Source organism: Stegostoma tigrinum, chromosome 19 (assembly GCF_030684315.1).
Source record: "Stegostoma tigrinum isolate sSteTig4 chromosome 19, sSteTig4.hap1, whole genome shotgun sequence".
Taxonomy (NCBI): Eukaryota; Metazoa; Chordata; class Chondrichthyes; order Orectolobiformes; family Stegostomatidae; genus Stegostoma; species Stegostoma tigrinum.
In genome coordinates, this window is record NC_081372.1 from 51,662,910 (window position 1) to 51,685,399 (window position 22,490).

Sequence of the window (22,490 nt, forward strand, 5' to 3'; positions counted from 1 at the left end):
TTATGGTTCTCACCTCTACCACCATTTCAGATAGTTCCATATATCCATCACCACCTGGTTGAAAGTAATTCTCCTGAATCCATTGTAGATTTCCTGCCCCTTGCCTCAAATCTATATGTCATGGTAAATGACTCTTCTACTACGAGGAATCATTTCTTCCCATTGGCCCTATCTATGCCCCTCCTTGTCTCATAGACTCAATCAGGTCTCGCCTCAGAGCCATCTCTGCTCCAAAGAAAACGCCCCAGTCTACCTTGACTCTCTCAATAGCTGAATTTTTCCATCCGAGTCAACATCCTGGTGAATCCCCTCTGCAACGTCTCTACTGCAATCATTTTCTTCCTATAATGTGGTGACCAAAAGAGCACACAGCACTCCAGTTGTGGACTAACCATCATCTTATACAGCTTCATCACAACCTCCCAGCTCTTGTTTCCTATGCCATGACAAAAATAAATGTTTCCCATGTGCTTTCTTAACAGCACTTATATCTACCTGTCCTTCGTGGATCTGGGTACAACCAAGGTGCAACTGTTTCTCAGTCCAATGTAGGGTTCTACCATTCATCATCTACTATTTTGTATTGTTGGTCTTCTCAAAGTACATCCTTTCACACCTTTCGAAATTAAATGCCATGCACAATTATTCTATTAATCTGACTAGCCAGTCTATTTGTTTTGTAGTCTGCAACTTTCCTCCTTGTTATTTAACACATGACCAATTTTTCTGACATCTGCAAAATGACTGACAAAACCTATATTCATGTCTAAATCATTAATGTACGCTACATTGAGCAAAAGACCCAGCACCAAACCTTGTGGTATTCCACAAGGACACAGGCTTCCGGCATGAAAATAAACTTCAACTTACAACGAACGGCTCCTGCCCCTAAGCCAATTTTTGATCCAATTTGCCAAATTGCCTTGGATTCCAAGTCTTTTCACATTCTTGACCAGTCTCGCATGCACTTCTTATCAAAGCCATACTGAAGCTGTACCTGTTGAGAGATGTTATAATACACATCTGGAACAGGTGGTACTTAAACTTGGGCCTCTACACCACAAAGCCCTGAAATTAAGAATTATTTTAATTAACCTATCCAGGGATGGTGGGATTTGAACCCAGGCCTCCTAACTCAGAGATAGGGTCAACCACTCTACCACAAAACCCTCAAGCCCTGAAAATACACAAAAACTGGACAACTCATCACAACTATGTTCTAATAGTGTATTTAGATGGGCTATTCCTAGTCTTGCTTGAGCTCCATGCTCCTATGTATAAAATTCAAAATGTAAATTAAGTTTTTTCAAATCTTATCCAGCTACATTCAAATGTAGTATTTACACAATTAATAGGGATTTGAGGCATTCATTCCAACAATCTGACTGGATTCCTTACATAGATCCTAGAAACAGGAGTATATATTAATCACTGGCTAAGTAAAGAGCCCAAACATATCATCTCCTACTGCTGACCTTAATTGCTGAAATAATAATAACATACCAGCCATTAATTTCATTTAATTTCTTTACTACTATTATTATATCAGCTGATATTAGTACTGGACAAGTCAGATCCCAGAAGGATATCTGGCTTGATAGACCCTAAACTTTTTTTAGATTATGGGGATAAGTTAATGAATACACACAAGTCTATCAATGTAATTTTTAACACAAAGAACAAAACATTTATTAATCAAAAGAAACATGAAATATATCACACCAGACAAAAAAGTTTAGAATGATATCATTACAAACACAAGAAAACGATTCAAACTAACACTCTTGATTTTACGCTGCAATATCCTTACCAAAACCCCAGGAAAGACTGACAACCATCACCACATCAAAGCTTCTTGAGTCAGGGTAATGCAGCCACAGATGTTTTCCAACCATTTTCCTTTTGTGCATTCTTCACCTATTAGGTCTTCATAAGACACCTAAAACAAACTCCAAACTACACTCACTTTCACTTTAATTCACAGCAGATATGAGCTCCTCAAACTCAGTTTCCAGCAGTCTTGCAGATTTTTATACAAGAGATTTTAACGCTCCAGTCCGCATACTCTGACACACACACACACACACACACACACACACACACACACACACACACACACACACACACACACACTCCGGAGTGTGTTTTTTCTCTCTGTGCGTTGCTGGACATCTGTCACTAAGCAACGGCCAGACTTTTAACGTTTTAAAAAAATTAACAAAAATATTAATTTCCTACCTTTTACTTCAGGTTTGGAAAACCTCATTAAAACACATGTCCAGTAAGATAGCCTCCAGAATTCTCTTCACAAGATCACATGCACAACTCTAAAGTGAAACTATAACCATGTTTCTACCTTCTTCGTGGACAAAAGTAATAAAAAAAAACTCTTAAGTTATACATCATTTCTAACACTATCCAATTATTAACTTATTTCTGAGAACACCATAGCTTTCCAAATTGATAGCTTCAGTTTTGTCTTTATCAAAGCCGACATCATTTCTCAATGCTGCCATATTTAATCCTACAAGTGGTATAAATCTCTTTCCACCCATATAGTTTATTTGCACTTTAACAATGATATTTCAAAGGTACTTCATCATATGTGGAGCAATAGATAAATTGTGTTTACATAGCACACTTAATGTAGTAAAATATTCCCAGGTGCTTCACAGCAACATCTAAGGCAAGTATGACAACTAAACCACATATGGATACATTAGTACCAAGTGTTAAGACAAAAGATAAATTGCAAAGAATCTTAAAATAGAAATGTGAAGTAGAGAAGCAGAGAAGTTCTGGAAAGGAATTACAGATCATTGAATTTAGGCAGGTGAAGGCATGATTCCAATGTTTGGAAAATTAGAATCAGTGAAGCTTAGTTGGGCACAACTAGAGGAGCATAACTACCTCAAAAGGTTACAAATCTGCAGATGAATACAGAGATTAAGAGGACTGAGATTGTAGTGGTATTTGAGAGCAATATTAGGAATTTTAAAATGGGCGCTCTATTTAACCAAAAGACAACTTAGGTCAGTAAGCACAGGATTGATGGGTGAACAGAACTTCATTTGAATTATAACACAGAAACGTTTTGGACCATGTCATATTTATGGTGTGCAAAATGCAGGCAGATAGCCAACCAAGTTAGCAAAAGCATGAAGAGGAGTTTCAGTAGCTGATGAACTCAAGCAGGGTTAGTGTTACGCAATATTGCAATCCAGCAGAGGTGGAATTAGATGGTCTTACTAGCTCACCTCGAGGTCAAATAAGACACCGATTTTGTAAACAATCTGTTTCAGTATCATTAGCTTCTGCTTATACAATACTGGATTTTCAATGAGAAGTGTCAGAATTTACAGATAATGGAGGGTGAAGAGAGATGAAGAAGTGGAACAGGATGTTGTCAGCATGCATTTGGAAACTAACTTTTGTACTTTGTTTGATGTTCCATATTGAGCGCATGGACATTAAAAATAGGAATTTTTACACTCTAGGATGATCCAGAAAAAGTGAACTGTTTTGGTAGTGAGGCAGAGACCCCTAATGCATAACATAGTCTATTCAAATTTAGGAGTGCATTGCTAAACTAACTGTCTGCCATATCTGTTCAAGTTTGCAATGCTCGGACTTAAGAACATAGAGAAAAGGGCTATATTGGAGAGGAATAAGAGACAAAAATTGTTTTAATGGAGGCAAGTACGTGAAAAATGAAGAGATGCTGCAGTTGAACAGATACGTCTTGGCAGAAATGTTGTGCTGACCAAACAGCCAAAGGTTAGGTAGGTGGCATATGAACATTGCAACTGCAATTCAATTGGGAGAGAGTCCCCTCTGTGTATGCAGAGGAAAGTAAGGGCAAAGTCTTGTTTAACCCAAGGCCTCTAACCAACAGCAATGATTCAGTCTCATGAATTTCTGTCCATCAATACTGGATTTTCAATAAGAAGAGTAACAATTTAGAGACAGATGTGAAGAAGTGGAACAGGATGTTGTCAGCATGTGTTTGGAAACTAATTTTTGAACTTTGTTTGGTGTTACTGGTCCAGCAGAATGTAGGTGAAAAATAAAAAGGACCAAAGACAAGTCCTTCTGCATCACAAAAGGTAACTGTACAATGAAACCATCACAGGAACTTCTCTGGCTCCAAATGGATAGAGAGTAACACAACCAGGAGCATAAAAAACCACCGAGCTGGAGTTACTGTCTAACTAATAAATAGTAATGGTATCACCTCAATCATGTCTTTCCAACTGTAAAGACCACATCTTTTTATTGGCTTCATTGTTGGACTGAAAAAAGGGGAACATATTGCTTTAAAACAAAGAGGTAGCTGGAGTTTTAAAAACCGTGCTTATTGGACACATTGTGAGTTATTTTCAGTGTTGGACACATTGTGAATTGTATATAATGTTGCCTTTTCCCGGAACAGAGGGAACAAAACTAGACACCACAAAGCAGATGGGTGCTGAAGTAAGGTACTATATTTTACCTGCCCTAGGATATTTAACGGGAACAGTTTAGAGGGAGCTTTACTCTGTATGTAACCACGTGGTCTCTCCGTCCTGGGACTGTTTGATGGGGACAGTGTCAAGGATGATTCAATCACTACATTTAATAATGAACATAGACTGAAAGTTTGGAAAGGGTTTCAGACAATTGATCAGTTTTTAGATGTTGATCCGAGTCCTAGACTCCAGAAGCAACAAGAAATCTTTCTCTCAACCTAACACAGTAGTTTTCATTACTGTCTTGAAAACTTTCATCACTTCAGATCTTTCTAACTTCCAAAGACACAATCTTCAAGACATACCTCACACTTTGTACAATTCTTTGCCTCCTGCACATACAATATAGCAAGATGTGAACCAGTCCTTTTTGGGTGTTAGTCTGAGAGGAAAATATAAACTAAATGGCTCAGTGTTAAACTGGGTACTGGAACAGAGAAGGTTTCAATTTGGTTCTGACAGGAGAGAAGCAAATGTGTTGAAAGCTGTTTTCATTCATACATTCCTGCATTGTAGAAATGTTCATAAGGGATATGTAAGTTTTGTTTGTTCAAGATGCAACTGCCAGAATCTGTTTAAAGCCACTGCCCTGTGATAATTAAATATTTCAGCATCATCTGGCCAACTTTCCAAACTTCAAATAGGCACAGCAATAAGAATATATAAGAGATGATATGTCAGGTCAGTCCCTGAAATGTAGGAGTGAGAGCTTGTTCAGAACCTGTTGCAGAATTCTAATCTGGAATCAGACTAGTCTTATCCCAAATGCAAGAATTTGCAACATTGCAATCAAAATGCAACACTGTCCAACCTTGGCTTCAAATGATGAGTTATCTAAAAATAATAAACAATGTATCTGCAATTAAACAAAGCACCTCAATGGAAAAAAAATTGTTTGGTAACAATGCTCTAAGACCAGGTGAGCATGGTTTGTGTGTCAGCAGTGGAACAGAGAACCAGCTAGTCCACAAAGAGAAAGCATTAAAAATCTTCCTATATGTGTCACTATCTCTTGAAAGGATGTACTAAAAAGTCTTCAATAATAGCTAGCTGTTAACCAATGAGTGAAAGCAAGAATCAACGCACAAACAACCTTGTGTCAACAGCAAAGAGCTCAAGCAATTGGGAAGAAAGTGAAGGAAACAACGCACTAATTCCAGTGTTCCAGACTCATGCTAACAAAATGTGTTTCCCTGATCTTTTCTCCACTTTTCCACCCTTAACATCAATGTCTTCTCTGTCTTTGTTGGGTGGGTTGGGGGGGGGGGGTGGTTGATTTAGAAATGGAATGAAGTTAAATTGTAAATTTATAAATTAGCAACTCATAATTCCTAATTAGTTAAAGCTAATTTGTACACAATAAATAGGTATTTTCCTGTTAAGTACAGAAAGCTAGTGAGTACATTCTTTTAACCTGACTTCAGTGGTCAGGTATATTGGGGAATTTAGATAGTTTGACTGAATACTTTCATTTTATGATGATTCTGGGAAGACTGAAGTTTAATTTCCATCGCAATTCTGTTCCTGTGTCTTGTGATTTTATGGTTTGTACCATCATTTGACAGCCATATTGAAAATACTTATCCATTCAAACCCGGTGAATTATGACACAGCATACATTTTGAAAAAAATAGACGAGAAACTCAACAAATAATATTTCAGTGCTACTCTAGTAGTTAGTACTGTAATAACTAGAATCCACACCCTCATATACACTTAAAATTAATCTCACCTGATAAATTGACACCCATTATCGCCAAAATTTTGCATCTTCATCCTTTCCTAATCCAGGGAAAGGAATGGCAGCGCACACTCTGCCCAAAGGGATGTTTGTGATTCACATATCTGTGTGATGCAGCAACCAAACCAATGTGATGTCACTGACACAGCTAACAGGACAAAACCATTGCCTACAATAATTAAAACAAAACAAAGATGTCATGAGCACTTGTTAACTCGTTACTAATGGTGCATTTCACGCTTCTCGTTCATCTTTTTCTTATTTTTGGTCACTTTTTTCATTCATTCAGAGGATGTGGGCATCACTGACTGGGCCAGCATACACTGCCGTAAGGGAAGTTAAAATTCAGTCACATTGTCAGGGCTTTGGAGTCACAGGTAGACTAGTTCAGGTAAGGACATCAGTTTCCTTACTTAAGGAGTTCAGTGAACCAGATTTTTTCCCAAAAATCAACAATGGTTACCCTGTCATCATTAGACTAAATCCAGATTTTAAAAAAAACACATACATAATCTTAAACAAAACTTTTATTTTAAATTCCTAACGTCTCAACGCTTGGAATCTGGACGAACCGTTAAACGAGATTTCAGAAATTTACGGACATCGTTCCTTTGATTTCGATTCTGAATATTTTCCCTTTTGGATCCTCAACACGCTCGGGATTGATTTCAAACAAGTCCACAGTTCACACGCTGCCCGTAATATTTACTCTTAAGTCTAAATTTAAACATACAAATATCACATCTAACTTCGAATTCTCCTTGAGAAGCGCAAAGACTGCGAAGAGGCGGAGTCTGTGATATTTCTGCCCAACAAAAACTCCGCGCTCCCTTCCTTCGGGAAATGGGTGCGTTCAATGAGATTCTTACGAAATAAATAATGACTGAAATGTGTTTGACTAATTTGCATCACTGAGGTGCGCAAGCGGTGTGTGAGATCACACTAACAGACCTGTGGCGCAGTGAAAAAGCCCAGGACCCGCTCTTTCCCTGAAAGTTAACCAGAGCTGTTGACACCTAACAATTCGTGTGGGGGGGTGGCGACGGGGATTTGAGTGGCGGGCGCGGTAAGTAGACAGCAACGAGCGGGCGATGCAAACCGAGGCCGACCCTCCCGAGTTCAGCTTCACTGTCAATCTGAGCGGAGTCCCGCCCGAAGATCTGGCCGTCAAGATCAAAGACGGGAGGATGTGCGTTTATGGAGAACACGTGGAGAGGTCCCAGGATGAGAAGGGGGCCGTGAATTTGAGCCTGCGGGGTTTTTCCAACGCGATCAACCTCCCTGCAGGTCTCTGCACGGACGCGTTGACCTTCACCGTGTGCAACAACCAGGTTCTGAAAATCCAGAGCAAGAAGCCGAACCCCGGTGCTGGCTGCTCCGACACATTCCCTCCGCCACCGCCAGCGCAGTGCCGCCCCCAGTGCCCGCCCGATGATCAGCCCAAACTGACCCGTTACCACGGCCCACGTTGCCCCCACAGGAAGCAGAAACTCGACCAGGACCCTTATGCTACCAAAGCCTCGGAGTCAGAGTGTTGCTTTGCGGAGACCTGTACGGAATGTAAAGGGGGCGGACCTGAACCGGGCCGGGCCGGACAGCCCAGAATCTGTACCGAGCGGTGAAAGTGCTCGTTTCCACGCGTTTGGGTAACTTGTGGCCAAGAGCTCTTGCCCTTTCACACACAACACCCCGGAGGGCGTCGGGCAGGCCTGGAGGATTCTCAATAAACTTCGTTTTATCATAGTTCTCGAAGTCTCGCCCATGTTTCGTGCATACGTAACAAATCCAATAGAAGAAAGAGAAAACTGGGAGAGAAGAAAATCCATAGTACTGACCGTTCTGCTGCCCAAGATTAATGCCCTCTCACTGTTAAAGAGCCTGAAGCAGATTTACTACATTGGAAGGCGCTATTTGTGCCAGTAGTCGAGGGTGACTAGACGTGACTAATTCTGTTTTGTAGGTATTTCAGGATATTTACTACTTCTTTTACTTTACAGCCCAAAATATATAGCAATAGGGTGGTCAGGTAGTGTGATAGGTGAATTTCAGCCTGGCAAGTCAAAAATAGTCACCATAGTCTTAGCAGACGATGGAGTTGTTCTCTCACAGGACATAGAGAGACCACTGGTGGTCCTTTATCCTGAGGGTCACCTACCTCAGGTGAGAGGCGGGTTGACAAGATGGGACCTTCATGGGGCAAAACCTCGGCTGGTGTAGGAATTGAAACAATGCTGTTGGCATCCCTGCTTCAGAAGCAAACCATTCAGCTGACCGCATTTGCTTTTGAAGTGAAATGTGGTTCCACAGAAAACATAGCTAAGTGCATGGGAAATATGCTATGAACACTCAATGACGAAAGATATTCTACAGTTCTGCCAGCATTTTACCCTCATCCAACATGATCAAGGAATCTTGCTGCATGCCAAATTAGCTGCCATGCATTTACCCATTCTGCTCCCATTGGGGGAGCTGGGGGTGAATTTAAGAACAGTGGATATGATGTTTGCAGTTGACAAGGAAATTGGTTATGTGAAGGACAGTAGGCAACAAAGCTGTAGATTACAGGAAGATGTCAACAGACTGTTGGTAGGTGGAAAGAAAGGTGGCAAATGGAATTCAATATGAAGCAGTGTAAAGTAATGCATTTGGTAACCACAAACAAAACAATCGAGCACAGAATAAAATATACAGTATTGAAAAGTTTAGAGGAACAAAGGCGTCTTGGTGTGAAAGTTCACAGACACCTGAAGATAGCAGTTTGGATAAATAAGTCAATTGGGAAGGAGTTACACCTCAGTGGGATTTCCATCATAAATTTCATAAAAAATGTTAAAAAAAATCATTATGAAACTGTACAGAATCCACAATCTCCTTGTCAGATAGATCCAGGTTCACAGAAAACACTGACCAGATTCCTGTCCGTAAAAGGAACTACTATTTACTGCAAACAATAGATTCTAACTGCAGGTAAAAATATTATCAACTGTCAACATATAGCTCTACTAATTAAAATTCTAAGCATACCTCTAAAATTCTCCACACACAAATACAGATAAGTACATATACAAAAAGAGTGGTGGGATAAGATATTGAGAAAGCAGCCCACAAAATTACACCAGTCCTCAGCATCCTGTGGAGTATTCCTTTTGCTTTCCATGCCTTTAGCTCTCTGATCTTTTCCTTCAAATTCTCTCACTACCAAAAGCACAGAGTGACTGGTTCAAAAATTGTAATGTTTCTGACATTTTGGTTAATAACAAAAGCTTACGGCAAATGGTGGGAAAAGTAAACTGTCTTCTTCAGGCTTTGGGTATCTTATTGGAGAAAGAGACACATCATGTACCATTTTAGCAGTCCAAAGGCTTCTGTCATTATTATACACACTCACAACTACTTCCGGGCCAAACAGATAGTTATTGTCAGGAGGATAGCATTGGCATCTGCAACTGATCACAAATCTATAAGCCAGTCTGTTTATAAATTATCGATTGTCAAATATATACAGTGAAAAGTCTTTTGTTGCCACAAACCTGTGCTATTTTGAGTTAGAATAAGGATAAGAAGAAATTATTTAAACCATACTTCATCCTCTGTCCAAATTGGGGTCTCAAACATGGCTTCACGGCTTCTGCAAGGTGTTCGGGTCTTCAAGGAGTCCCACTCCAGGAACAGCAATGACAACACCAATGCCCAGGAGATACCAGCGCTGCTGCCCCCACTGTCTTGCCAACGCTGTCAAGAGTCCAGGCTCTGGAGGTTGGGGCATGTAGATGAGCATTGTCAAGGAAATAGACACTGATGGAGAGTGGGAAGGGGATGGTTTGACATTGCCAGGAGGATGAAGTGGACATGATGTCACTCCCTCCTCCATCTTGAGATCACCTTTCAGTTTACATCTTGCTGAGGATCATTTCTTCGCTCTTTCTGAACACTTTCATGGGGAAACGGGTGTACATTGCATCATTGTACCAACTTAAGAATGTTGCATGAATGCTTCGGTTAAGACTCCTTGGTATTTCCAGGGACTGTTTGTCTATTTCCAGTGAAAGAAGACAAGTAAATGCTTTGTTAGTGGCCATATTCTCTACATGTAAACTCTTATTAATTGTTTCAATCTGTTTTCTGAAAAGTATCAGTTGTTAATGGTCCAATTTCTTATATCCAATAAGAACATCCAGGACATTCAGTGTATTTAGTGTGTTATAAAAGAGAGTCATGAGGGATGGGAGAACGCTTATAAGGTGTTAAATCATGGTGGTAAGATAATGATGATCAAACTTCATTCCTGACAATTATGTTTATTCTGGGATATAAAAGAAATTGCAAAGATGACATTTGGAGGCTACAAAGATAGATTAAGTTTGGAGAGTGGGCAAAGATCTGGCAAATAGATTATAATGTGGGAAAATGTGAAATTGTCCATGCAGGAAAAGTAAAGAACAGTTATCTAAATGGTAGAGGTTTGCAGAGCTCCAAGATGGAGACAGACCTAGATGTTCTCATGCATGAATCACAAAATGTTAGTGTGTCAATGCAACAAGTAATTAGCAAAGCAAATGGAATATTATCACTTACCGTGGGAGGGCCTGAATGCAAAACACGGTAAGTTATGTTTCGATTATTCACGAACTGATGAGATCATGTGCAATACTGTCATCTTGTTTAAGGAAGGATGCAAATTCTTTGAAATCAGTTCAGAGCAAGTTTACTAGACTAATGAGAGCATTGTATTATGAAGGGCTATAACAATTAAGCTTGTATCTGCTGGAGTTACAAGAGTGAGAAGCAATTTGACAGAAACATGTAAGATCCTGAAAGGTATTGGTAGGGTAGATATGATAGAAGAGGTCAGGATTAAAAATCCAGGGCCATCCATTTAATACAGAAGATAGGTGTATTTCCTAGCCTCAGAAAGGGTTGTGAGATTTGGGAACCTTCCTAAGAGACTTCACGTATTTTTAAGGCAGAGGTAGATAGATTCTTCTTAGGGAAGGAAGTAAAAAGTTATCAAGGGTAGGCAGGAATGCAAATTTGGGGTTACAGTCAGACCTGCCATGATCATATTGAATGACATTGCAGGCTAAAGAAGCTGAATAACCTGCTCCTGCTGCTTGTTTATACTTTGTTAAATTCATTCTTGGGATGTCTGCTTCATTGGCTGAGTCAGTATTTATTGTCCATGCCTGGTTACCCTTGAGAACATGCTGCCGTCCTGACCACAGCAATCCATTTGGTAGGTAGATCCACAGTCAAGGAGGGAATTTCGTAATTTTGACCCAGAAACACTGAAGAAACAATGATATATTTCCAAGTAGGGATGGTCAGTGACTACAAAAGAAGTTGCAGATGGTTGTGATTCCATGTATTTGTTGCCCCTGTTCTTATTGTGTCTCTGTGCTAATGATGGCTCAATCATAATCCTCTCCTCATGTACAAGATGGTGACCCTGTGTTCAAGTCAGTTTCTTGTGTATGTTCTGATGAGTGCAAGATGGAAAGTTTCACCACTTTATCTCTTTTTAGCATTATAATTTTAGAAAAATTGGAGGGGTATCAAGAAATATTTTCACCTAGTGTTTGTGAAGATTTGTAACACACTGTGTGACAAGAGTGTTTCAGGCAGAAATCCTTGCTACATTTTGAAAAAGTACGTTGATCAGCATGTGAATTTTCATCAAAGACGAAGCCATGTCTGGGAAAATGCAGTGAGGCTAATTTCCTTTTCTGTAGCTGACACTCCTTCTGTGCTACACAGCCAATGTTTCTTAGATTTTAGGATACCGTAACTGTGTAAAGTGCTGTATAAATATGAATAATTTGCTTCTATTACAGGCAAGAAACCACAATATTACAAGTTATGAGGCTACAGGTTTAAGAAAACTGAAGAAGTGGTGATCACAAGATCTCCAGTTTTAGAAACCTTTTTTGGCTGCTATTTATTTATTTTGAACATGTTACATTGTCGAAGGTGTTGTGCAGTAGCAAGACAATGTTGTGGTTTACTCTCATTGACATAAGATGTCTTCTGAGAGAAAAATTGATTCTAACAGAGCACATGGTTCACAACTGTAGTATGTAATCTTGAATCCTTATGCATTCAAACAGTTCATGAACTTAGGCCCGAAACGTCAGCTTTTGTGCACCTGAGATGCTGCTTGGCCTGCTGTGTTCATCCAGCCTCACATTTATTATCTTGGGCAGATTAACTATCCTGTTTAAAAATTCCATACACCAACTGGCAAATGTCTATCATTCAAAAAAATGTTCCAGCTGGTATTTTAGCATCTTTAAATTTCACCATAGGAAGTAAAGGGAAAAAATCCTGTCTTGAAGATTGTAAAAAAATTTCTGAATGTAGCAAATCGGTTTTAAATTTCTGTGAAGAGTTTTAAGGATGAAGAAATACATTTGTTTCTTAAGTAACTCTAACTCTTGTCCTTGACGAGTGCTAAAATTATTTCAGATGATTTGAAATGTTTGAATATTTATTTTCTATCTCTGGAAGTGATGCTCTACAGAATATTTAGTAGAACACGATAACATGAACTTTGAGTTGTGATCAGGTTTGTCTCCTAATCATATTCCTGTAGCAACAGCAAATATAATGGAATAGACTTACATTTTTTGACCGATCAGCAAATAAAGAGAGAAATCTACACCAAAAATGTTTATTTGGTCACTTGAATGTCTGACATCTGTGAAATCACATAAATCTGTTTAAAAGTCCTCATGTTATCCGCCAAGTATTTCCATTTGTGTGATGAAGAGTACACATTTTCTTCCCTTTGGATCAGTTTCCTAAATATCTAAGCTCAAAGGAAAGGTTTTAGAATCTTTTGAATTATGCAAACTAGAGTTGCACAATTTACCAGCACAAAGTACTTGTAATTTTTGCAACTAGTCCAGTTCGGGTCATCCTAATTGTTAGGAAAATGTCATTGCCACTAGTCACAGAATCCCTTTCCCTAGTCACATGAATGAGACGTTAGACTAGCCATTGTCAACTGCATTCTGGAATCTTGAAAGCCTCTCTGAAGATCCATTTGGTTTCACTATTTCATTCTGGGTTTATAATTCTGACTTAGATTCAACAGTGTTCTATAAACAGTCCCTTTATCTTTCCTAAAGGTTATTACTAATTAGTCATTAGCATAGTCTTCAGTTCTTGATGGGGATAGCAGGCATCAGGCATACCTCACAAGTGAATGGAAGGCTAGCCCCAAAGTCTGGCCAATATTTGTTCCTCAATCTCTCAATTATCATAAATATAGATTATTTCTTATCATATTGCTATTTGAGGGAACTTGCTGTGAACAATTTGGCTGATTCCTACAATACAGCAATACTACATTTATATCATACTCAATTGAGATGTACAATAGTAATGAAATGCACAATATAAATGCAAGAGATGGATTTTACATTCCCCGACTAGACACTGTTTTCTGTTGGGGGTCAGTTAAAGTAGATCAGGGGGCAATAGTCCATCAATTGCTCATCCACATAATACGGTGGGTGGACTATAAATTTCAGTGTTAAATGAATGAATCAACACTCATTATTGTAAGAAGTCAATTGATCAGAATAATAGAGCTGGTGGCAATTAGGCGGAAGTGGGCAGGCCATTTTTAAAGGTCTACATAAACAAAGCCAAAAATAAAGAGAAACTTATTCTGAGGAATGGCTTGTGCATACTTAAGGTATTACTCTTCCATTCACATTCTGACAGAACTTGTCACTCAAACTGTTCTCCTCATCTCTGCTTTAGGGCTGTAGGATCCCTTGCTATATAAAAACACCAAGAGCTACCTTCTTTAGTGGCCATAGTCTTCCTCAACCTGCTTCCTAAATCGCCAGCAGGGAATGTATTGTTCTCTCATGTTGCTGTGAGCAATGAAGGTCCTAGCTAATCAAATTGACCAGAAACAGTCAAAGTTGTTCTTCCTCGGTTACAAATCATGCTAGTTCCACTTTTAACCAATTAATTAAAGTTCAGTAAATAATGGTGGAGGCCATTTATTAGATGGTTATGTGAGCATATATAAGGGCTATTGTGGTGTAGTTGTAGTATCCCTAGCTCTGAGTTAGGAGACCCAGTTGTAAGTTCCATCTACTCTAGAGTCATGCAATGATACCTCTGATCAGGTTGATTAGAAAATGTCTATGACCACATATGGAGGGGTGGGGGGGGGGAGGCTCTTGTGGTGCCATGACAGTACTCCTACCTCTGAGCTAGGAGGCTTAGGTTCATTTCTGATCTGGCCCAGAGGTGTCCAGTAACATCTCTAAATAGGTTGATTAGAAAAGAACAACAGACACATATAAGGAGACTCTCAACCATCATGGAATTGGCAGTAGGCCCATGCAACAGGAATTTCAGATGGTTCATAATCTCCCAGGTTGTTTGTGCTTTTTGCGTCCTTGAGAACACTGTGTTCATGTATATATGTTTTGTGCAAGCTTGAAAACCAACATTCACTTTTTGAGAGGGCTGCTGCTCAATTACTGGTTGTAGTTCAGCACCATGCTCCTTATGTTCGCCAACTGATTTGGAAGGATTGGGCAGATTGGAGAACTTTCTCTTGGGTCTGGATGGCCATCAACAGGTCCAGGCAGCAGACAATGAAGAGGACTGTAATACCTGACTGCCTGTCCCCCTTTTGTGTTTATAATCACACATGGGTTCCCATACAGATTTGGGCATCGCAAGGGCCTGGGTACATCATTTCTACCCAGCATGACATTTTAATTTAAATTTGCTTTGAACTTCTTGTTTTTGCTACAGTATTGGTATGTATGCCTTTTAAGAGACTGGCAAATTTTAATTTGGTTTAATTTGATCTAATCTGTTTCTTTAGTTTCATTGATGATTTCAAAAAAGAATAAAGAGAATTGTGGAAACAAGAATTGAGTCAGGAGACATAAGCTCATAATATTTTAACATACATTTATTTGCCATAACTCACCATAGATACACACTGTGTCCTTTGAAACAACCTGAGTTTCACAACTTTAGTGGAAAGCACTTGCCTGTCTGCTTAATCAAGATCGGAACTAAACCTTATTTGTATAAGCAAGTGTTTATATATCAAGTTTCCAAGAAGTTTCAATCCCAAATCTATCAGCTTCCTCGTCAGTTACACGGTTGTCACATAAAATATTACTCAAAACTAAAGAAAGACATTTGCATGAGCTCCATCAGAGTGAATCTGAGATGGTGTTTTATCTTTGAGTTCCAGATGACAGTTGTAAATTAGATAATGACATAATCTGTATATTTTGCTGGCCTCCTCAGAAGTTGAGTTAATAAAATCTGAGGTTCCTCTTCTTGATTCTCAGCATATGCTTACTTCCACAGGAGTTTCATTATTACTTGTTTTCTAATGTGGCGTTCATAAGAAAAGCTGCATTTTCATTGTTGCACTTTCACAGGTTATTTCAACAAATTGGCATTGGGCCCTCTGAATTCTTTAATAATGTATAGACAGTTGAATCTCTTGTTCTTCAAATTATCAGTACCATCACTTGACTTGTGGTTTCTAATTGCATACCACAATAATAAGATTATTCTAGGTTTTGTAGTTATACAGTCAGCCACAACTATGAAGATGCTAAGTGATGACTGAGACCAAGAGCAACAAGTGTGATGATGCCAAAATTTATTAGGAGCTACAGATGAAGGATAATCCCTGACCCACTGATCAAGAAAGATCAGGCAGTTAAATTGAAACAAGTGCAATTAAAATCTGTGAAGCAAGAACAAATTACCTATTCGGAAGTAATAGTGAGGTGTGGTAATTTTCATAAAATGAGCCCAAATCAAATATTTTAACCTTGGTGAATAAATAAGCTGTTATTTCAAAATGTCTTTTCATATTCTGTATATGATTATATGTTATTGTGTATTTTAAAAGAAGGGTGGGAAAGGAAGTTGCAATGAAGGAATAAGTTACATGGATGATATGATTTCAAGGGAGACAATTAACTTTTTAAAAAGAAATTTGAACTTCCGGTAACTTATTGCAAATTCCCCCACAAAATTTAATGTTTTAAATAAAAGCTTTTATTGCACAAGAATCAGAAAGGCAAGAACTACAAATTTATTGTAATACTTTATAAATTATTTAAGCCTGTTAATCTCAATAGAATATTTGCTGGTTTATTTTCATTTCTACCTAAGGATTCCTTGAAATTCTACAACATCTTGAGGGTTCCTTAACTTTTCCTGAGTCCAAACCGCAGCACCTCACGGTTGTTTGGAATTGATTTTGAATCTCCAGTTTCTTAGTCGGGCAGTCAGACTTTCTCAGCTTTTTCTCTGTGAGTGATTGTGACTACCAATCTCTCTTCCACTGACTTTGCTGAACAGATTTAATAATTTTAATTCAGGAGGCAATGGGCTAATGGTATTATTGCTGGACTGTTAATCCAGAGAACAAAGCAATATTCTAAATTTGAATCCCAACACGGCAGATGGCATTAGAATTCACTTAAAAAATCTGGAAGTAAGGATCTAGTGATAATCATGAATCCATTGCCGATTATTGGAAAAACCCATTTGGTTCACTAATGTCCTCTAGGGAAAGAAACTGCCATCCTTAACTGGTCTGGTCGACATGTAACTCCAGATCCACCGCAATGTGGTTGACTCTCAATTGCCTTCTGGCAACTGAGATGGGCAATAAATGCTGCCTGAAAGCGACGCCCTCATTCCATGAATGAATGAAGAAAACAAAATCAAGCAGTTTCAAACATGGGTACCATTCAGAATTCTGCTTCATTACTTCAGATCAGGAATATCTCTGATTCCTAATAGTCACTATGCCCCTTGTTCTGGCTCATGGCAGATGCACAGTTGCCTCTTCACAGTCATTCAAGCTGAGTCTGTTTGCTTCTACATGAAAATCATGGATAAATCCCACATGACATGGTAGCTTGCTACAATCTATACCATGGCAATATCACAGTCAGGATGCAATCCCAAATAGAGACTTAAACCATTGATTTTTCCCTTTCAAAATAGCCCTCTGAGTGTGGTGCCCAAATGAATGAGCATTGTCTATTTCCAATGTGTATGGAAATAACAATGCTCATACTAGTTTTACTGGTTCCAGAAAGAAAACCCATGTTTACATGTTTCTTTTCACTCTTTTTAGCTGAGAGATCTACATGAATAATGCCTCTCTGGTTAACACTCCAACTTCAAAGCATTTTCCAAAAGTCATGAGACCAAAGTAGCCATCACAATCATAGGTGTGAATGCATTTTTATCACCATTCCCAGCAACAAAATAGAACATCATTTTAGAATTGTAATTCCTGCACATCTGCACTTGATCATATTTTTTGTAAAACAACTTCCTAAACCAGTTGCAATATCTTTTCTTTAAAGGAAATTTTATTCTAATTTAAAAGCTTTACTTTTAAACCATTTGAATCATAAAAATAGAGATTTTCCTAACATGAACGCTAATATAAAAGCAAAGGATTTACTACATTCATCATAAGCCAAAATCAAATATTTTTTCCAAACAACATTTATCAACAACAATCATTCATATTTGCAGTAATCCTTTAAAGGGTCAGGTAGATCTAGCCAGTCGATGGCAAGTCTATGCATTATGCATTTCTGAACAAGCTGACGACAGAGTGTCTGTAGGGATGGTACTGCAGAAATAAAAATACAGAAAATAGAAAATTACATTATTAAGTGATATATCCTAGAGGTATCAATGAATTTGATGTATAACTTTCAATCCAGAGCTATATATTTATGTGTGTGTAATGAATGATTGACCCAGAGATACAAACAGTTATTAGGAGTCATAAATCCAAGGAGTGACTTGATTGGAGGACAGTCACTTGATTTTTTATGAAAATTGCCTGTTTCTCTTTTTTGAGGGGTTGGAAAGAAGCATTCAAATCTGAATTCACATACTTCTTGGCCATATGCATTACTATTGCAAATTAATTTGGTTACAATAGTATTGTATCTCTCTGGTTTTGTTCCAGTACAGTGTATACAAGCAACGATTTCACCTTTCAAGATGGCAACATTTTGCGAGCTGTCTACAGCAGATCTTACTCTTATATATCTAATAATCGTTCTGCTCTTCCGAAGCTCAATTCTAAGTCTATCAAAACAACACATTTCTCTGTAATCTGGTACATCTAACAATAATCAATCATTTTCTCTAAATTTAAACATGACTGTGTATTTGTGCAGGGAGCCAATTCAACTCAGCCATTAGGTCAACTAATAACATAGCAAAATATTGATAGTTTAGCTGTTGATAATGTTATTAATAATTTGATTGATTAATAAGTACTGCTGTAGCATGGATAAGGAAAAACTGAAATCTGGGAGTATGAAGTGAACAGTATACACTGGAATTATACAGTTTGTTCTTTGTGTGATGCGTTATGCATTATTTTTGTAATGTAGCTAAAATGTTAGAAAATGTGCATGATCAAAATAAATTCCCAATTTATATAGCTGACATGAAGTGGATGATGAAGTAATCGACTGCAAAGATTTTGAGCAAAGTTTGCTGTAGATTCATTGAATATAGTTTCAATGCTTGCATGGCCGTGGCTGCACTAAGTTTAGTTTGTAAAGTAAGAAGTATTATTTCTTCAGAAATTTCAAATAAATCAATCTAGTTTCTACTCCAGCATATTTAATGCAATAGAACTGTTTAGATGATACTTACAACCATAGTCCACTTGTATAATCCTCACCGTCTTAGTGGAAGCAAACACATCTACAACAGCATAGAGAGGCTGGTTAATGGGGATTCCTCTGGCACAGGGACCCATGTCTTCTCCATTGATGACAATGTGCATTTCTCCCATATTACCGTGAGTGGTATACAAGACCCCAACTCTGCTTCCTCTGGCAGTTGCAGGAAGAATATTTGTCTTATACAGTTCATCCAAGAGGTGACTGTACCTTCCTGGCCTGCTTCTTCCGATCAATTTATCCTTCGGGATTTTACATTTTCCAATTTGCAAGTAGGCCTCTGTAGAACAGCATTGCAGTGGAGCAGGATTGGATTCCTGATCCTCAGTGGAGACCTTATTGTGATTCCTGGTTATTGCAAAAACCCAACTGCTTCCCAAGTTTACTAAATCAGGAAGAGAATATTCAGGAACTGATTCTAGGTTTTTTGGATTGTGTGCTGTCAAACCAACCCTTACATTCCCACACCACCCTAACTCTTTCTCTGCTATTTCTATAAGGAAAATTTTATCAGGATCCAGAGGCTCTTCACTGAAACAAATCCCATTGCCAAAGCTGTCTGTTCTTGTCGCCTCAGTCTGAGAAACATCCAGTCTCACATTGGTTCCATGGATATTGTGGAAGCGTACATACGAATCTGACACTGCAGCCATTTCTATGATCCTTATTGCTTCTGCTATTTTTAACCACAGTAGGAATTTCTGTTACGTATTGAGTCAGAGGCTGACAGCTGGTATGGAGAAACTGATATAACAGAAGCCTACACACTAACCCTGTTCTTTAGCAAGAAGTTTCTAAATGAACTACAAATGTATATCAAAACAAGCTACATGCAACAAGAGCTGTAAATCTGAAACATAAACATGAAATACTGTAGTCAGGCAGCCTCTTGTGGGAGGGAACAGAAGTTCATTGGCAGATCTTTTAAGGTTGTTTCAGCCTTGTTCAGGTGTAAGTGGGGTTCAAAAGTCACAGAAAAGGGTTAGGTCAAGTTCCCTACGCAATACGCCATCTTACAAATTCTGCTGCAGGAGGCTGATGAATCCATCAGAGACTTCATGTGCCTACCAGGAAAGCCGTTTTGACAGGCAATGTCTTTTTCAAAAGAGACTTCCATCCACACCCCCACCGCCACCCCTCACACCCTACACTGCCACCATCAACACCACGAAAATGTATTTATTCACAACACTTACAAAAGTACATCAAATGATTGTTCAAAGTTGACATTAAATAAGATACAAACCTTAATCCATTTCTTCCAGAGCTGATCGAATGACAGAACATATCTGACGATCTTATGTAAAGTAAGACATATAATGTGACAACAGGCCTGACAGTGAGTGAAAGTGGGTTGATTCTGCTAAATACATAACAAGACTAGGTGTGGGTAAAAAACAAGGAAGGATGGAATCAGCCGCTAGAGTTTTGGGGCACAGTGCTGAGTCCTAGAGGCTGCAGATACCCAAGTAGAAAATGAAATGCTATTCTTTGGGGTTGTGCTGAGGTTTGCTGGAACACTGTAGAAGAGGTACAATAGAAATATTGACATGGGAACAAGGTGATGTGTTGATGTGGCAGGCAAATGGAAATTCTGGGTTATTTTTGCAGACAAAACATAGGTCATCCAGTCTGCATTTTGTCACTCCAGTGTAGAGGAGAGCTCATCGTGAACAATGAATACAGTAAACTAGATTGAGCGAAATACAGGTAAACCTTTGCTTTACCCAGAAGTTGTGCCTGGGATAGTGAGGCGGGAAGAAGTAAATGTTACGCTTTCTGCAATTGCAGGAGAAGGTGCCCAGGGTTGCAGGGAGATGTTCTCCTGAGGGAACAGTCTGTTGGGAATGCAGACAAGGGAGGGAAGGGAAATATGTATCTGGTGGTATCATCTCGTTGGAGGTGATGGAAGTGGCAGCTTATGATCCATTGGATCAGGAGGCTGGTGGGGTGATAAGAGAGGGCCAGGAGGACCTTAACATTGTTGTGGGAGTGAAGAGAAGCAGTGAGGGCAGAAGTGTGAGAAATGGGCTGGACATAGCTAAGGGACCTATCAAAAGGGAAAACTGTGAACAATTCTGAGGTCCCCCTGTGAAGGTGGCATTGTCAGATCAGATGTAATGGAGATGACGAAACTGGGAGAATGTAATATAATCTTTACAGAAAGCAGGGTGTGAGGGTATATAGTCCAGGTAACTGTGCAAGTTGGTGGGTTCATAATGGAAGTCAACTGCCAGTCTATCCCCAGAAATGGAAATGGAGATGTCAAGGAAGGGAAGGGAGGAACAGAGGTGGACCAAGTGAATGTGAGGGTAGGATGGAAATTGGATGAAAACTTGATAAATATTTTGCAGTTTAGAATGAGAGGGAAGCAGCACCAATGACGTCGTTGATCTGTTGGAGAAAGAGTTGTGGGAAGGGGCCCCCAATTGGATTCAAACAAGGAATGTTCCACGTATCCCACAAAGAGATAGGAATTACTGGGGCCCATGCTGGTATCCATGGCCACAACTTTGACATGAAGAATGTAATGAGGGTTAAAAAAAGGAAGTAGTTTAAGGTGAGGACAAGCTCATCCAGGCAGAAAAGAGTGGTGGTGAACTGAGATAGTTCAGGCTATTTTCCCAGGAAGAAGGGGAGAGCCCTGAGACCATCCTGAAGGGGTTAGATGTGCAAAAGAGATTGCTTGCCAAGTTGAAGAGGAGGCTGCTGGAGCCTGTGAACAGGAAATTTTGAAATCAACATAAAACATTCAAAGAATCACAGATGTAAGCGGAATGAGACTAGACAAGGGGAGAAAATGAATTGAGTAGATTTATTAAGAATTAAGTGCCATGGGGCAGGAACAGGCAAAAACAATGGATCCACATGTACAGTCCTGCCAATGCATTTTGGGGAGAAGGTAGAGTGGACTGTACAGTTTTGGGGGACCCCCCTGGGAAGCTGTTGGGAGTGAGATTGTGGACCCAACGGCCTGATGCTTGACAGCAGGAGGAGATAGGAGGAGGTGTCTTAAGAGCTGGTGCTTAGTTTCCACAAATGGAGAGGTCTGTACGTCAAGCAACAACAGCACCACAGCATTGATGGCAGTCTTGATAACAAAATCAAGCTTGGAGTGCAGTCTATTCAGAGGCTAAACGACTGAATGATCATCTCCTGCCCCTAATTCCAATATCTACCAGTAGAGAAAATGATTGTCCAATTAGGATTGAGTACTGGTCAAGTCCAGTTCTAAAGTGGAGCTATACTGAATTCGAAACGTTAACTCTGTTTCTGACTCCATAGATGCTGCCAAACTTGCTGAGTTTCTCTGGCAATTTCTGGTTTTATTTCATTCTCACTGGCTCCTCAGCATTTGTTCGTGTCAGGGTCAGCCCGGGGTCACAGCTCCATGTTAGCCCCGCCCACTACACCGTCATCTTCCCTTAGTGGGGCGCAGCAAGAGACCTTTGTGACGAAAGCCGTCACTCAGCAGCCTTCTGTTCTGATTGGTCACTCTAC

At 39.3% G+C, this 22,490-nt stretch overlaps 1 protein-coding gene and 1 long non-coding RNA gene across 2 annotated transcripts in view; both read right to left on the reverse strand.

The window, feature by feature from the left end:
* LOC125461179 (uncharacterized) overlaps positions 1 to 7,837 on the reverse strand; it is a 30,406-nt gene extending 22,569 nt beyond the window's left edge. Inside the window, exons 1-2 of the long non-coding RNA XR_009446946.1 lie at positions 7,700 to 7,837; positions 6,241 to 6,418 (exon numbers count right to left, since the gene is read on the reverse strand). This is a non-coding gene — a long non-coding RNA (uncharacterized LOC125461179). The remainder of the gene's footprint in view (positions 1 to 6,240; positions 6,419 to 7,699) is intronic.
* Positions 7,838 to 15,208: 7,371 nt separating this feature from the next.
* neurl2 (neuralized E3 ubiquitin protein ligase 2) lies at positions 15,209 to 19,756 on the reverse strand. Its single transcript, XM_048550359.2, has 2 exons — positions 18,961 to 19,756; positions 15,209 to 17,914 (listed from the first exon to the last, which is right to left on the reverse strand). Exons 1-2 carry the CDS (start codon positions 19,640 to 19,642, stop codon positions 17,799 to 17,801), a joined length of 798 nt encoding a protein of 265 aa, XP_048406316.2. The 5' UTR covers positions 19,643 to 19,756; the 3' UTR covers positions 15,209 to 17,798.
* Between the last annotated feature and the right edge of the window lie 2,734 nt (positions 19,757 to 22,490).

Excerpts from the sequence above, each read along its gene's own strand:
- neurl2 (XM_048550359.2), bottom strand. The coding sequence starts at position 19,642 with ATGGCTGCAGTGTCAGATTCGTATGTACGCTTCCACAATATCCATGGA. Across the intron at positions 17,915-18,960 it reads TATACAAGTGGACTATGGTT|TACCATCCCTACAGACACTC; the intron begins GTAAGTATCATC and ends TTATTTCTGCAG.